This window comes from Colobus angolensis, unplaced genomic scaffold, assembly GCF_000951035.1.
Source record: "Colobus angolensis palliatus isolate OR3802 unplaced genomic scaffold, Cang.pa_1.0 Scaffold92, whole genome shotgun sequence".
Lineage (NCBI taxonomy): Eukaryota > Metazoa > Chordata > Mammalia > Primates > Cercopithecidae > Colobus > Colobus angolensis.
In genome coordinates this window covers 7,363,579-7,379,583 of record NW_012123154.1, presented here as the reverse complement: position 1 = coordinate 7,379,583, position 16,005 = coordinate 7,363,579, and the positions used below count along the sequence as shown (strand labels likewise).

At 37.0% G+C, this 16,005-nt stretch overlaps 1 protein-coding gene across 2 annotated transcripts in view; it reads left to right on the top strand.

Moving 5' to 3' along the window:
- The window catches only part of CLVS1 (clavesin 1), a 217,101-nt gene that overhangs the window by 166,616 nt on the left and 34,480 nt on the right, over positions 1-16,005 (top strand). For both annotated transcript variants that reach the window (XM_011931939.1, XM_011931940.1), the window contains one exon: positions 13,582-13,692. In XM_011931939.1, coding sequence (XP_011787329.1) covers positions 13,582-13,692 — 111 coding nt within the window. The remainder of the gene's footprint in view (positions 1-13,581; positions 13,693-16,005) is intronic.

The window sequence follows — 16,005 nt, the reverse complement described above, 5'->3', positions numbered from 1 at the left end:
GATTCTCCTGCCTCAGCCTCCCGAGTAGCTGGGATTGCAGGCATGCGCTACCACGCCTGGCTAGTTTTTGTATTTTTAGTATAGACAGGGTTTAACCATGTTGGCCAGGCTGGTCTTGAACTCCTGACATCGTGATCTGCCCACCTTGGCCTCCCGAAGTGCTGGGATTATAAGGCATGAGCCACTGTACCCGGCCAGAGGTGTCACTATTTTTTTAAGCCGTTCTGATGGATCTGTAATGTGATAGCTCATTGTGGTTTTAATTTGCCTTTCACATGGTTAATGATGTGAAATATCTTCTCATGTACTTATTTGACATCTTATATTTTCTTTGGTAAAATTTTCTGGCATGTTTTTACTCATATTCTCATTGGATTTCTTGTTTCAATACTGTTATATTGGAGAGCTTATTATGTATTCTAGATACTTGTCCTTTGTTGGAATGTAATTTGCAAATGTTTTATCTCAGTCTACAGTTTTTGCTTTCATCTAATTCACATGAGCTTTCACAGAGCAAGTTTTTAATTTTTGCAGTAACCAACTTATTGTCTTTTTACTTGTTTTATGTATCACGCTTTTGGAGACAAGTCTAAGAACCTCTTGCCAGTCCTAGATCTTGAAGATCATTTCCTATGTTTCTTTCTTTCTAAAAGTTTTATGATTTTATTGCATTTAAATTCATGAGTTAATTTTTGAATCAATTTTGTATATGAGGTATGAAGGTTAAGTCAGGTGTCTTTTTGTTTTTGTTTTTTGTTTTCTCTATGGATGTTCTATTGCCCCAGCACCATTTGTTGAAAAGCTATCTTTATGCCACTGGAATGCTTTTATACCTTATATATAAGGTATATATGTAAGGTATAAAATATAATGTTATATAATGCTTTTATACCTTAGCATAAAAACCGCTTCAGCATTTGTGTGGTTCGATTCCTGGGTTCTCTATTCTGTTCCCTTAATCTGTATATCTTTTCCTCCACCAATACCAGCCAGTCTTGGTTACTATAACTACATGATGAACCTTGAAATTTGGTAGAATAATTCCTTCCATTTTATTCTTTTTCAAAATTATTTTAAGTATTCCAGGGCCTATGCTTTTCCATAAAAATTTTAAAATAATTCTATCAATATCTGCAAAAATAAAATTCTTACTTGGATTTTGATGGATGTTGCATTAAACCTGTTTACCAATTTGAGGGGAATTAATATAAATATCATCTTAAAATCTACAAATGTATGTCTTCCATTTAGGTAGATCTTTTTTAACTTCTTTCATCAGAAATGTGTAATTTTCAGCATACAAATTACAAATATGTTTTGTTAGATTTACACTTAAGTATTTAATATTTTGAGCAATTATATATAGTTTTGTATTTTTAATTTTGGTGTCTTCATATTTATTGTTGTATAGAGAAATATAATTTTTTATGTTTGTCTTAAATCCTACAAAACTGATAAACTTATTAATTAGCTATAGGAAAGGTACTTTTATAGATTCCTTGGGATTTTTTAATGTAGACAGTCATGTTATCTGCAAATCGAGACAGCTATATTTTTTCCTTTTTAATCTGTAAGCATTTTAGTTTCTTTTCTTAATGCTGTAGCTGGAGCTTCCTGCATGTGTTGAATAAGAGTGATGAGATCAGATACGTTTGTCTTGTTCCTGTTCTTAGGGGAAAAACGTTCACTTTTCCACCATAAAGTATAGCGTTAGATATAGGTTTTTGCCAGATGTTTTAAAATCACGTTTAGAAAGTTCCTCTCTAATTCTATTTTTCTGAGCATTTTTAACATGAATCAGTGTTGAATTTTGTCAAAGTCTTTTTATGTATCAGTAGATATGATCATGTGATTTTTCTTCTTCAGCTTTGTAATATGATGAGTTACTATTGTGAAAGTACCAGGGATTTGTTTTAATCAGATACAGTAAGACAGGCAGACATGGAGTAACTGCTATAAGTTTGTTACACTCACAGATCCCTAGAAACAGGGAGCATTCCATACTACAGAATGGAGTCACATGGGAAAGCCCCGAGGTTAGTCAGGAGGCAGTGGAGTGAGTAGAGAACTTGGGCAAGAGGCTTTATTGTGATTTTCATGGGAAAGAATGGGTAAGGCTGGGAATGAAGTCTCAGCAAGTTTAGGATTGATTGGCTAGTCTGAATCGTTTTAGTGGACTCTTGGGTGTAGGTGTTGTTGCTAATTGTCTAGTAACTGACCCTGGGGTGATTAGGGTAAGGGAATAGTGGCCCAGAGCATAGGAGCCCAAAGGAGGTGGTTAGAAGTATGGGTGCTAGATTGGTCAGTTTGCATATGAAAGGGGAGCTCCCAGGTTAGTCATTTGTTCTCTCTAGGAATCAACTAGTTGGAGCAGTTCCTCCCTGGTCTAGAAGACCTTAAATGTCAAAGCATCAAGTATAGAAACTAGAAAACATGATTAACACAATTACATTGATTTCTGTAATATAAGCTAGCCTTGCATCTCTGGAATAAACTTTTAAGCTGTTGCTTGTAGTGTTCTGGTGAGTAGTCTTGTTATTTAAACTATTAAAGTTTAGGGCTAAGCATGGTGGGGTGTCTAATCCCAGTTTGAGTCTTAGCTATTGTGTGTTCAGAATTTTTAAAGCCACTTTCGTAGTTTATTTTGCATTGATCATAGTGTATAATTCTTTTTATATATTGCTGAATTCCACATGCTAATATTTCGTTAAGAATTTTTGCATCTGTATTCATGAGTGACATTGATCTGCAATTTTATTGTTTCATTCTGTTTTCATCTTGTTTGGGTACGTAAGGATCGATATAGTTTGGATGTTTGATCACTCCAAATTGTTGGAGGCAGAGCCTAGTGGGTTATGGGGGTGGATCCTTCATGAACTGCTTGGTCTTCATGGTAATGACTTCTCACTCTAGTTCCTGGGAAATCTGATTCTTATAAAGAGCCTGGCACCTCCCTCCCCACTCTCTCTCACTTCCTGCTATGTGATCTCTACACACCTGCTCCCCTTCACCTTTAGCCATGAGTGGAAGCTCCCTGAAGCCCTCACCAGAAGCAGATGCTGGCACCATGTTTCTTATATAGCTTGCAGAACCATCAGCCAAATAAATCTCCCTTTTTTATAATTTGCTTAATTTCACGTATTTCTAGCAAAACAGACTGAGACAAAGGTATACTAGCTTCATAAATCAACTGGAAAGTGTTACCTTCACTTCTATTTTCTGAAAGAGACTCTGTAAAATTAGTGTTAATTCTTCTGTGAAAGTTCGGTAGAATCTCCTAGTAAAATCATTTGAGCCTGAACATTTATTTTTGGTAGCTTTATAAATCACGCAGTTAATATTCTTAACAGTTATAGGGCTATTAAATTACCTATTTCATATTGGGGAAGTAGTCTGTATTTTATGAGAAATTGATCTGTTTCCTCTAAGTTGTTAAATATATGCATGTAGAGTTCTTTATAATATTCCCTGCTTATCCTTTGGGTGTCTGCAGGGTCCATAGTAGTATGCCCTATTTCATTCCAAATGTTGGTAATTTGTGACATCTTTTTTTGTTCCCTTGTCAAACTTCCTAATGGTTTGTTAATTTTATTGATCTTTTCAATGAATCAGCTCTTTGTTTCACTGATTTTATTATTTTTCTATTTTTAATTTTATCAGTTTCTGCTCTTACCTTTATTCTTTTCTTTTTATGCTTACTTTGGCTTTATTTTGCTCCTCTCTTTCTAAGTTCTTGGGGTAGGGGATTAGATTATTGATTCAATACTTTTCTGTTTAAGTAAATAAAGAAATATATATTTAATGCTACAAATTTCCCTGTCAACACTGCCTTAGTTGTGCCCCACAAATTTTGATATGTCCTGTGTCTTGGTCTGTTTTCTGTTGTTATAACAATATACCTGAAACTGGGTAATTTATAAATAAAAGAAATGTATTTCTTACCATTATGGAAGTCCACAAAGTTGAGAGGTTATGTCTGTTGAGGGCCTTCTTGCTGGTGGGGACTATGTAATATCCCAGAGTGCCATAGGGCAGTTCATGTTGAGTGGGCTGAGCATAGTAGTTCAAATCTCTCTTCCTTTTCTTAGAAAGCCACCGGTCTTGCTTCCTTGATCCATTGATCTACAAATGGATTTATTCATTCATGAGAACCGAGCCCTCATGACTCAATCACTTCTCAGTACTGTCCCTACCTCTCAGTACTGCCACATTAAGGAGTAAGTTTCAACATGAGTTTCAAGGAAGGAAAACCATTCAAACCATAGTGCATTTTCATTTTCCTTCAGTTTCATGTATTCTAAGATTTCTTTTGAAGGTTTTTTTTTTTTTGGCACGTCTGTGGGTTATTTAGAACTGTGTTGTATAGTTTCCAAATGATCAAAGATTTTCCTCTTATCTATTATTGATTTCTAGTTTGATTCCATTATAAACAGAATAATCTGTATTATTTCACTGGTTTTAAATTTGTTGAGATTTGTTTTATGATTTAGGTATGGTTTATTTTGGTGCATGTTCTATGTGCACTTGAAAAACAAAGTATATTCTTCTGTTTTGGGGTTAAGTATTTTAGAAATATCAATAGACTTCTGCTGATTAATGATGTTGAGTTCTTCTATACCCTGGATGATTTTCTGTCTAAAAGATTATCAGTTGTTGAGAGAGTGATATTCAAATCCCCAATAGTAATTATGGATTTGTCTATTTCTTTTTCCAGTTTTACTAGCTTTTGCTTTGCATGTGTTGCAGTCTATATATTTATATTTGGAGTCAGTTTCTTATATACAGCATATATAGCAGATAATGTTTTTTAATTTACTGTGCTAATATCTGTCTTTTAATTGGCATATTTAGATCATTTATATTTAAATTAATTATTTTTATGTTAGGGCATAAGTATGCCATTCTAATTTTTTTTTTCTGTTTGTTCTTTCTGTTTTGCATTTCTCTATTTTCTTTTTCCTGCCTTCTTCTGGGTTACTTGCACTTCTTTTTCAAATTCTGTTTTTATTTATCTATAGTATTATTAAATATATCTTTTCACGTAGTTTTTTTAGTGATCATTCTAAGTATTATGTTATGCATTCATAACTTATAGTCTTTTATGCTGTCATTTCAACAGTTCAAGTGAAGTACAAAAACCTTACCATCCCTTTTTCCTCCCTAATTTATCATATAATTGTCTGAAATATTTCCTCCCCTACATACATCTTTGAACCATATCAGAGTATCATAATTTTTACTTCAACTATCAAAGACAATTTAGAAAACTCAAGAGGAAAAGAAAAGCCCATACTGCTTACTTATAGTTTTCTTACCGTGTTCTTCCTGATGATTCGAGAATTCTCTTACCATTTTTCCTTTCTGTTTGAGGAAAGGTTATTTTACAGTTTCCTTCATGTTTAGGAGAACTTCACGGAGCTATGATTTCATTAAATAAGTCTACTGGCAACAAATGTGCTTAGTTTTCCTTAACCTGAGAATTTCATGATTTCTCTCGATTCTTGAAGAGCATTTTTAGTAGGTATAGAATTCTGGGTTGACAGTTCCTTGTTTTCAGTACCTGAAAAATATTTTGTGACTTCCTTCTGACCTCCATGGTGTCTAACGAGCAATCTGTTGTCATTCCACTTGTTTTCCTCAAGAGTCAAGATGTTGTTTGTTGTTGTTGTTGTTGTTTTCTGTATACCTTCAATATCCTCTCTTGAACTTTCAGAAATACAATTATGATATGACTTGGCATCAATTTATTTGAGTTCATACTGTTTGGTGTTGACTCAGCTTGTCGAATCTGTAGGTTTATGTCTCTTTCTAAATTATGGAAGTTTTCAGCTGTTATTTTCTTAAGTACTTTTCCAGCCTCCATCTGTCTCCTTCCTTTTAAGGACTCCAATGACACGAATTTTAGTTTTTTTTTGTTATAGACCCCCAAAAGGAAGATTTCTTCATTTAGTCTATTTTCTCTCTGTAGTTCAGGTTAAGTAATTCCCATTTTTTCTGTCTTCCAGTTCACTGATTGTTTCTTCTGTCACTTCTTTTCTGATGTTTGGCCCATCTGCTAAGCTTTTTATTTGACTTTTTGGTTATTTTTCAGTTTGACATTTCCAAATAAGCCAGGCACAGTGGCTCATGCCTGTAATTCCAGGACTTTGGGAGGCTGAGGCAAAAGGATCACTTGAGGCCAGGAGTCTGAGACCAGCCTGGGCAACATAGTGAGACCCTCTCTCAAAAAAAAAATCCAGATGCTTCTTTTTTCTATTTCACATTTATTTGCTATAAATTTCTATTTCTTTTCTAAAACTACTTTTTCATCTGCATCATACATGTCCATAATTGCTATTGAAACATTGTTCATGATGGCTAAATTAAAATCTTTGTCAGATAATGCTAACACCTCTGTCATCTGGTGTTGTCCTCTATTGACTGTCATTTTTTATTTAATTTGAGATATTTCTGGTTGTTGGTATAAAGAATGATTTTTTGAAATCTGGACATTTCTGTATTATCGCCTGAAACTCTGGATCTAATGTAAACCTTTGTTTTAGCTGGCTTTTTTTGATACCACTCTAGCAGTGAAAGTGGGGTGTGCTGCCTCATCATTAACATGTTCCTCACTCAGCCTCTGTTGACACTCAAGAAGGGAGGCCTCCTCATTGCTACTGGGCAGGGGTGGGAGTTCTGGCTCCCCACATGATCTCTACTGACACTGTGGTGGTAGTGGCTTCATTAACACTGGACAACGATTAAAGTCTTGACTGTCTATTGGTCCCCTTCCAACACCATCAGGGGAGAAAGGGAAGGGATTCTCATTACTGACAGGTGAGCGAGGAAGTCCAGTTTACCCACATGGTCTCCACTGACACTGCCGGAGTGAAATAGGGTCTCATTATTGACTAGGAAGAATAAAAATTCTGGCTCTCCACTCGGTCTTCTACAACATTATTCTGGCAGGGATATTATGCATCTTGTTACAGCCTTGCTAAGGTGAAGATCAGGCTGCCCACTCAGACTTTGCTAGCATGGTTAGGAAGGGACCACAGTTTCTTCCTGTAGCGTTTGACTGGCATAGAGCAGCTATTATCTAAATATTGTCTATTTTGCTAGACTGCCTGTTACCTAGTCATTTTGTTAAAGAGCAGCCTTTTTTAGTTGCTTTTTATTTATTTATTTGTTGTCTGCACCAGTTGGTTTTTCCAGGTGCTGCCTTCTTCTGTCCTGAGTCTTTGACATATAAACTAAAAAAAAGGAAACCTGGGGAACTCTCTATCATGTCCTTCCTTGGTCTCAGAGTCCCTAGCTGATTTGACTTCTTCTCTCCACCTTTGAAGTCTCTTCATATGGTTATCTTATATACACTATCCAAGGCTTAGTTGTACTTAGCCAAAGAAATAGGGGAAAGTATGACTACTTCATCTTTGCACAAGGAGGAATTCAATAATCATATTTTATAAGAAAATCTTGAAATACACTTGGGACCTTCAGTTACCACTGTACACGCAGAACTCCATTGTTACAGCAGAAGAGTGCCTGTGAGATCCCTCAAGGGGACACTTTTTTGCTAGACCATGGCATCATGCTCTCATCTCAGAGGCTCTATAGGGAGAGTGATGTATTTTAAATTTAAAAACATAAAACATTAGAAGAAGAGAATGAAGCAGCCTTAAATGGAGTCTACAAATTGAGTAAAGTTTGGCTGCGCCACCTAACTGAGGGTAAACTTACCATAACTCTTCCTTTGCTGTGGCATTTGAGGCTATGAATTAAATGGAACTTTGAATCAAATAATACGTTTTTTATTTTACTTTAAGTTCTAGGGTACGTGTGCACAACGCGCAGGTTTGTTACATATGTATACATGTGCCATGTTGGTGTGCTGCACCCATTAACTCGTCATTTATATTAGGTATATCTCCTAATGATATCCTTCCCCCCTCCCCCCACCCGACAACAGGCCCTGGTGTGTGATGTTCCCCACCCTGTGTCCAAGTGTTCTCATTGTTCAATTCCCACCTATGAGTGAGAACATGCAGCGTTTGGTTTTCTGTCCTTGAGATAGTTTGCTCAGAATGATAGTTTCCAGCTTCATCTATGTCCCTACAAAGGACATGAACTCATCCTTTTTTATGGTTGCATAGTATTCCATGGTGTATAAGTGCCACATTTTCTTAATCCAGTCTATCATTGATGGACATTTGGGTTGGTTCCAAGTCTTTGCTATTGTGAATAGTGCTACAATAAACATACATGTGCATGTGTCTTTATAGCAGCATGATTTATAATCTTTTGGGTATATGCCCAGTAATGGGATGGCCGGGTCGAATGGTATGTCTAGTTCTAGATCCTTGAGGAATGGCCACACTGTCTTCCACAATGGTTGAACTAGTTTACAGTCCCACCAACAGTGTAAAAGCATTCCTGTTTCTCCACATCCTCTCCAGCACCTGTTGTTTCCCAACTTTTTAATGATCACCCATTCTAACTTGTGTGAGATGGTATCTCATTGTGGTTTTGATTTTCTTTTTTCTGATGGCCAGTGATAATGCGCATTTTTTCATGTGTCTGTTGGTTGCATAAATGTCTTCTTTTGAGAAATGTCTGTTCATATCCTTCGCCCACTTTTTGATGGGGTTGTTTGATTTTTTTTCTTGTAAATTTGTCTGAGTTCTTTGTAGATTCTGGATATTAGCCCTTTGTCAGATGGGTAGGTTGTAAAAATTTTCTCCCATTCAGTAGGTTGCCTGTTCACTCTGATGGTAGTTTCTTTTGCTGTGCAGAAGCTCTTTAGTTTAATTAGATCCCATTTGTCAGTTTTGGCTTTTGTTGCTGTTGCTTTTGGTGTTTTAGTCGTGAAGTCATTGCCCCTGACTATGTCCTGAATGGTATTGCCTAGGTTTTCTTCTACGGTTTTTATGGTTTAGGTCAAACATTTAAGTCTTTAATCCATCTTGAATTAATTTTTGTATAAGGTGTAAGGAAGGGATCCAGTTTCAGCTTTCTACATATGGCTAACCACTTTTCCCAGCATCATTTATTAAATAGGGAATCCTTTCCCCATTTCTTGTTTTTGACATGTTTGTCAAAGATCAGATGGTTGTAGATGTGTGATATTATTTCTGAGGGCTCTATTCTGTTCCATTGATCTATATCTCTGTTTTGGTACCAGTACCATGCTGTTTTGGTTACTGTAGCTTTGTAGTATAGTTTGAAGTCAGGTAGTGTGATACCTCCAGCTTTGTTCTTTTGGCTTAGGATTGTCTTGGCAATGTGGTCTCCTTTTTGGGTCCATATGAACTTTAAAGTAGTTTTTTCCAATTCTGTGAAGAAAGTCATTGGTAACTTGATGGGGATGGTATTGAATCTGTAAATTACCTTGGGCAGTACAGCCATTTTCGTGATATTGATTCTTCGTATCCATGAGTATGGAATGTTCTTCCATTTGTTTGTGTCCTCTTTTATTTCATTGAGCAATGGTTTGTAGTTCTTCTTGAAGAGGTCCTTCACATCCCTTGTAAGCTGGATTCCTAGGTATTTTATTCTCTTTTAAGCAATTGTGAATGGAAGTTCACTCATTATTTGGCTCTCTGTTTGTCTGTTATTGGTGTATAAGAATGCTTGTGATTTTTGCACATTGATTTTGTATCCTGAGACTTTGCTGAAGTTACTTATCAGCTTAAGGAGTATTTGGACTGAGACTATGGAGTTTTCCCAATATAGAATCATGTCATCTGCAAACAGAGATAATTTGATTTCCTCTCTTCCTATTTGAATCCTTTTTTTCTTTCTCTTGCCTAATTGCCATGGCCAGAACTTCCAAGTTTTGCTTTAAAAAAGCAAAAAAACTTATGCTTATCTAAGGTTTTCAGGCTTCATTTTCTGAGAGGTTGCAATTTTACATAAAATGAAATTACCATGAAATAATATCACCATAAAATGAAAGCTACTGACCTCAGCAGTGTAAGATGTGAGTAGAGCACAGGTTAGAGAAGGCAAGAAAGGGGATAAAAATCACAGAGTCCCCTGGTCGCTGAAGTACACTTTGGAGAATATGCCCACTGTTTGTCATGTAGTAGACACTCACAAATATGTGCTGAATGGAAGAGGTGCAAGGCATGAATTAACTGTTAAGGCAAGAATTGAATACACTAAATGTATCATTATATAATTGCTGTTTTGTTTTCCCCACTGCTCTGAAGACTCTATATTTTTATTTTTCAATGCATTAAGTGAGACACACTGTAGGCCATCAAAAAATAGTTATTATTTTCAATTAAAAAATGATCACATTTAAAAAGGATAGAAAAAAAGATAAGTGAAGGGATGGCAGAGTTTGGGTAACTATTACTGCTATTTGCCAATACGTTTGGTCCTCTTCTTACTGGAAACATGGTAGATTTTACTTTCTGATCCCCTGGAAGCCAGGCATGAGTTTGACCTTTAAAATATGGCAGATGAAGCATGTCACTTTTGGAGCCAGCTTTAAGAGCTAAGGTATGATTCTTCCATGTGGTTTTCCTGGACTATGTCAAGCAGCACTGCTCCATATGGAGGAGGCTGCATCTCTGGCTGCAGGCGAATCAAGCAGGGCAGGACATTTAGTGTGAGCAGGAAATTAATCAGGAAAGACAAAAATCAAGCATGACATTTAATGTGAACAAAGAATCAATCTTTACTGCTTTAAATGATTAAAAAAAGGTAGGGGTTGTTACTATAACATTACATAACCCGTCCTGAATAATAGAAAATAGTAGTAGTGTGTCTTTGGCAGTGGGATTATAGGGGCCTTTTCTTTTCTTTTTTCTTATCTTCTTGTATCTTCTAATTTTTCAAATAATGTTTTTATCTAATTTTACTTTTATAGAATGTGTATAATTTATAATAAGGAAACAAAGTTAACTTAAACTGGGAGGCAGACACATTTTTATGATTCGAATTGTTTAAAATTTGAAATGACATTATATTTTTATTGACAAACGTATAAAAGTACAGGATTAATGCTATTTTCTTGAACTTAGAGTATGTTGGTGTATGCTCTTTCGTCTCCAAGAACACTGAAAGACAAAGTGTTACACTGTCATTGAACCAAGGCCTATGATCTTGAGATACAGCTGTTCTAGCCCCCTAAGAAATGCTCTTCCAGGAGAGTGGTAGGCCTCTTGGGGTTCTGGGAGACTTTTGTGTGACTGACAACTTCCCTTTTGTTTGCAGTTGACTGATGTAATCAGGCAGAGGCAACCAATAATGATGTGTTGACCATGAGAAGGGTGTTTGCTGATTTTGCCTTTCCTCACCTTCCCCTCTGCACCACACACACACACACACTAGCATGGTTGGGCTCATTCAAGAAGACCCAGAACATCTGTACATTGCCTTTATCAGACAGGAGGGCCTTTCATGTGAATTGTATAGGAGGTACCTGAATAAAAGTGATTCCGTTTCTACTCTGGTGCAAACTCAGAACTTCAAGACACAGGGTTCACATGCGTTTGTCTGCACATATTCACTGGATGACTTGAGTGAGATGAATAAAAGCCCATGCCTTCAATCTGGCAGAATCCTCAACCAGGGATAACGTAGAGAGTAATTACAGAGTCTCAGCACTATAATTTTCTTTCAACCTCCCCTGTCACAATCAGAAGATAGTTTTTGATGTCTTTGATGATTGAGGCTTCATAAACTAAAACTTAGAGTGTCTAGATATTTTTAAAAGGTTAATATTTTGCAACTTTGCCTACTCTCAATATTATTTAGAGTTTCCTTCCACTTTATTAACCTAGAACTATATAACACAAAGGACCATCAATATAAATAAACCTCTTATTGGTAGTAAATAAGAGTAAAGATAGTAAAGCCCTGGTTTTATAAATAAGTGCTTTATTCTTATTCTTCTTCTATGGCCCCTAAGAACCACATTTAGTAAGTGAAATAATGAATTCTACTTCTGAATAAGAAGTTAAAAGGAGCCAAAAGATGTGATGATAGTGAATAGCACTTATTATAAAGGAAACACTTTTGGGAATAGTCTCTTTTTTTAAGGAATCATAAAACTTTTAGATCCTCAACTATACCTAGAGGAGAAAAGACAACCTTATTAAGAATCTTTACATTTCTCAAATTAGTTTCGGAATAGCAAGTTAGTATAAATAATGTCTCTAGCCCTATACTTGTTAAGTTTTTGAAAATAAAAGAAACAAAACAAAATATATACATATTCTGAAAGCAAAGACCTTTTACTGTTATTGTCCAGTTTAGCCTTCAAAATATTTAATTCCTTTCTACTCTAAAATGTCTAGGTAGAGGGAAAAATTATTTTTAAAGTTTTTCAAATGTCAAACCTTAAGTGCAGTTCCATGCACTCACATTGGAAACTAGGTCTTGGCATGGAAGATGCCTAGGGATCCTGTAGACTCAAAGGGTTCTGAAAAAACTTTAATAACCTGTTTTCCTTGTTACTAAAAATGACCCGGGTGAGGCATCTCATACACCCTCAGGGAACAGCTAGCTGCTGAACCATTTGCTCCACCAGCCAGACTCCCTCGGCTTTCGTCTCATCTTGCTAACATTTTACAAAGATGTTTGTCGCCATGAAATTGATAGCAAACTTGACAATTCATACAGCATTTAGAGGTTCCTTCTTTTTTAATTCTATTAACTGAGATGAACCCAGTCTACTGAAGTCATTCATCGGGAGATCTCAGGACCTGGTCTTAGAAGACTAGCTCAGACTTTCTGGCCATGGTCCCTTGTTCCATAGATCTAATTAGCACTGAGAGCAGCTTCCTAGCATCTAAAACATAAGCTGATCTGGGTTCTAATTCCCTGATCTGGATTCTAAATTTGGAATCATTTTTCTTAAATGCTCTTCCTTCCTATTATTTACGAAATGGGTTGATCTACTGAAAAGGGTGTTCATATTCCCTCAACTATGAGAATCAACTAGCCCATTAATCAGCAAGTATCTTTTCCCTAGGACTCACTATGTGCCCCAGGGTGGACTGGAGCTAGTACTGCAATCTGTGAAAAAGTTGTTATAACGTTGTTAGAATTTGGTTGATTCCACAGAGCTCCATCTCCTAAGAGCCTTTGAAATCCTTTTGCAACTACTTCCTGCACAGCCAGCACTCACTCACCCAGAAAGTACAGTTACTGTCATGATTAAGCCGGTGGAGAGGGTGGGAGCGGGAGAGTGGAAATGAGGGTAAAGAGAGAGATCTTGTGCTGAGAGCCTGGCAGACTTGGTTACCTAATGCAATGAAGAATTCAGATTTCCCCCACTCTCCAGGCTGCACGAGCTTCTGTGCCACGTAGACGGTCATGTAATTGCGATTTGAAAAAGACAGGCCTGGAACCCATGCACAATTTTAAAGTTATGCATGGAGTCAAAGGGAGAGAAGGGAGGCAAGGGGAATAAAGACATCCTTAACAACTAGCGTGTTAAGTGAGTGTGTTTTCTTCCTCTCCTTATCCTGAAGCTAGAGCTTCTACCAGGCAGGAAAAGCAGGTTGTTCTTTGGGGCATTGGTCCTGCTGGTGCAGTCTAACAAAGGGTGCTTACTAATTGATATGCATTTCTCTCTTTCTGCCCCAGGACAGCTTTCCTGCCCGCTTTGGAGGAGTCCACTTTGTCAACCAGCCCTGGTACATTCATGCCCTCTACACACTCATCAAGCCATTTCTTAAAGACAAGACCAGGAAACGGGTAATGAAAACAAATACATGATGTAAATTTTAAACAGGGAATGCCTGGGACAATTATGGTGCTTCTGTTTTCTCTCTCCCCTCCTCCCTCCTTCCCCCAGATTTTTTTTCTCTCTCTATCTTTCACTGTGGTTTTTCTACAGCCCCTAAGCATTTGAGCCTCAGCTGGAGTTTGCAAATGGTCTGGGTTTAATTAATAATTCAGTAGAACTAGGTTATTTTCGGAGTCCCAGTGACAAACCAAAAGAAACTTTGAAGGCATGCAAATATCAGATGCCCATTTTACTGTAAATTCTTATGGGAGATAAGAATTATGGGTCCAACAGCTTTCCTATTCATAAAATATTTTAGTAGCTAGCATTTTGTTCTGCAAACGTATTAGTGCTATGAAGAATGATTACAACTTTTCTTCCCTTCCATGGCTTTGGGTGATAACTGCTAACTCCATCACCTGTAAAGTTGGAAAAGCATTCTTCTTTGGAAATAACAATGCTCTTATGAGGAAGGCTTTTACAGTCTTAATTATATCAGTTGATAACACTTGTGAAGCCAGTTTTTTCCATCAATCAGAGTTGGGCTTTTTCATGGCATTTTGATGAGCAGAGTAATTGAACATTCCTTAACCACTCTGAATCTCAATTTTCTCATTTATAAATTGGGGAAATTAACACCCACATCACAGAGTTGTTGGGGAAATCTAATGGGACAGCTTATGAAAACATGTATCGTGATGCAGTTGGTACCTCATGAGACTTGGTGACTTTTATTTATCTTTATGATTTAGCTCTCTTTTCTTTTTCCCCCAATGTTATTGGGTATAATTGACAACTAAAAATTGGATATATTTAAGGTGTTCAATGTGATGTTTTTATATACCTATGCATTGTGAAATGATTACCACAATCAAGCTATTAACACATCTATCACCTCCTATAGTTATGATTTGTGTGTGTGTGTGTGTGTGTGTGTGTGGTGAGAACACTTAAGATCTACTCTCTCAGCCAATTTCAAATAAACATTATAATATTATTACTATTACAGTTTCCATACTGTACGTTAGGTCTCCAGAATCTATTCTCATCCTATATAACTGAAACTTTGTCCTCTTTGTCCAACATCTCTCCATTTCCCCCTACTCTCAGCTCCTGGCAACTACCCTTCTACTCTATACTTCTATTATTTCAACTCATTTAGATTCCACATATAAGTGTGATCATGCAGTATTTGTTTTTCTATGTCTGGCATATTTTTGTTAACATAGTGTGCTTTAGGTTCATCCATGTTGTTGAAAATGACAGGATTTCATTCTTCTTTAAGGCTGCATGGTATTCCACTGGGTATATATCCATTCATCTGTTAATGGACACTTTGGTTGTACCCATATCTTGGCTATTATGAATAATGCTACAGTCTTATCTTTGAGACTTTCTGATTTTTAGCTACCTCCTGGGTCAGGAACACCACTACTTATGGGAACCTGACTGGGGTAATCCTACAGCACCTTCTGACACCCAAGGTACCTGACACTGGGGAAGAGCTCTGAGTATTGAGGAGTGACTGATAATGTGAGGGATTCCCCACCATCTCCCACACTCTTCTGGGCTTCTAACTCCTGGACCTCAGATGCTTCCAGGTCCTTAGAGAGCATTGCAGTGGGATAGGGCAGGGGTAATTTCCCTGTTCTTAAACAAGTTTGAAATTAGGAATTAGAACTTACTGGAATAAGGAGGCAGAAAAGTTTTAAAACCCATCTGGGGCTCAGGACAATGCTAAGAACAGAGAAGTGTTCTAGAACTGTTCTCAACATGGCTTTGGGCTTTCCAGCAACTTATTCTTCTATTCAGGTGGGAACCAGAGAGAATTCCTCCCACGGTGGACACTTGCTGCCATGCCATAGGAGGGCATTTTTGGAGCTTTGGGCACAGGATAGATGCTAACAGGTAGAGAGGGTCCAGCCTCCTACTTCTGCGTTCCTCCATTCCACAAGACCCCAAGAAGGGAGGGTCACTTTTAATAGCACTCTTTGTCTTCCAAAAACTGGACATGTTGGGTGGAGGGGTGCAAATGTTTTCTGTAAACACCAGGGCTGATACTTTGCTCCAGCACGTTTCATATATGGCACCCTCTGAAAAGTTTTATAAAAGCCAGAAAAGTGACTTTCTTCAAAAGAAATAATTCTTATTAAAATTCGGTCATACTCAATGCAGTATCAGAAATTTTGATGTTTTGATATGCTTTCTGAAGTGCTCCAGTAGTCTTCTGAAGAGTTAGCACTTCTTGTCCCCTTCACCTTTAAATGATGTCATTACATCAT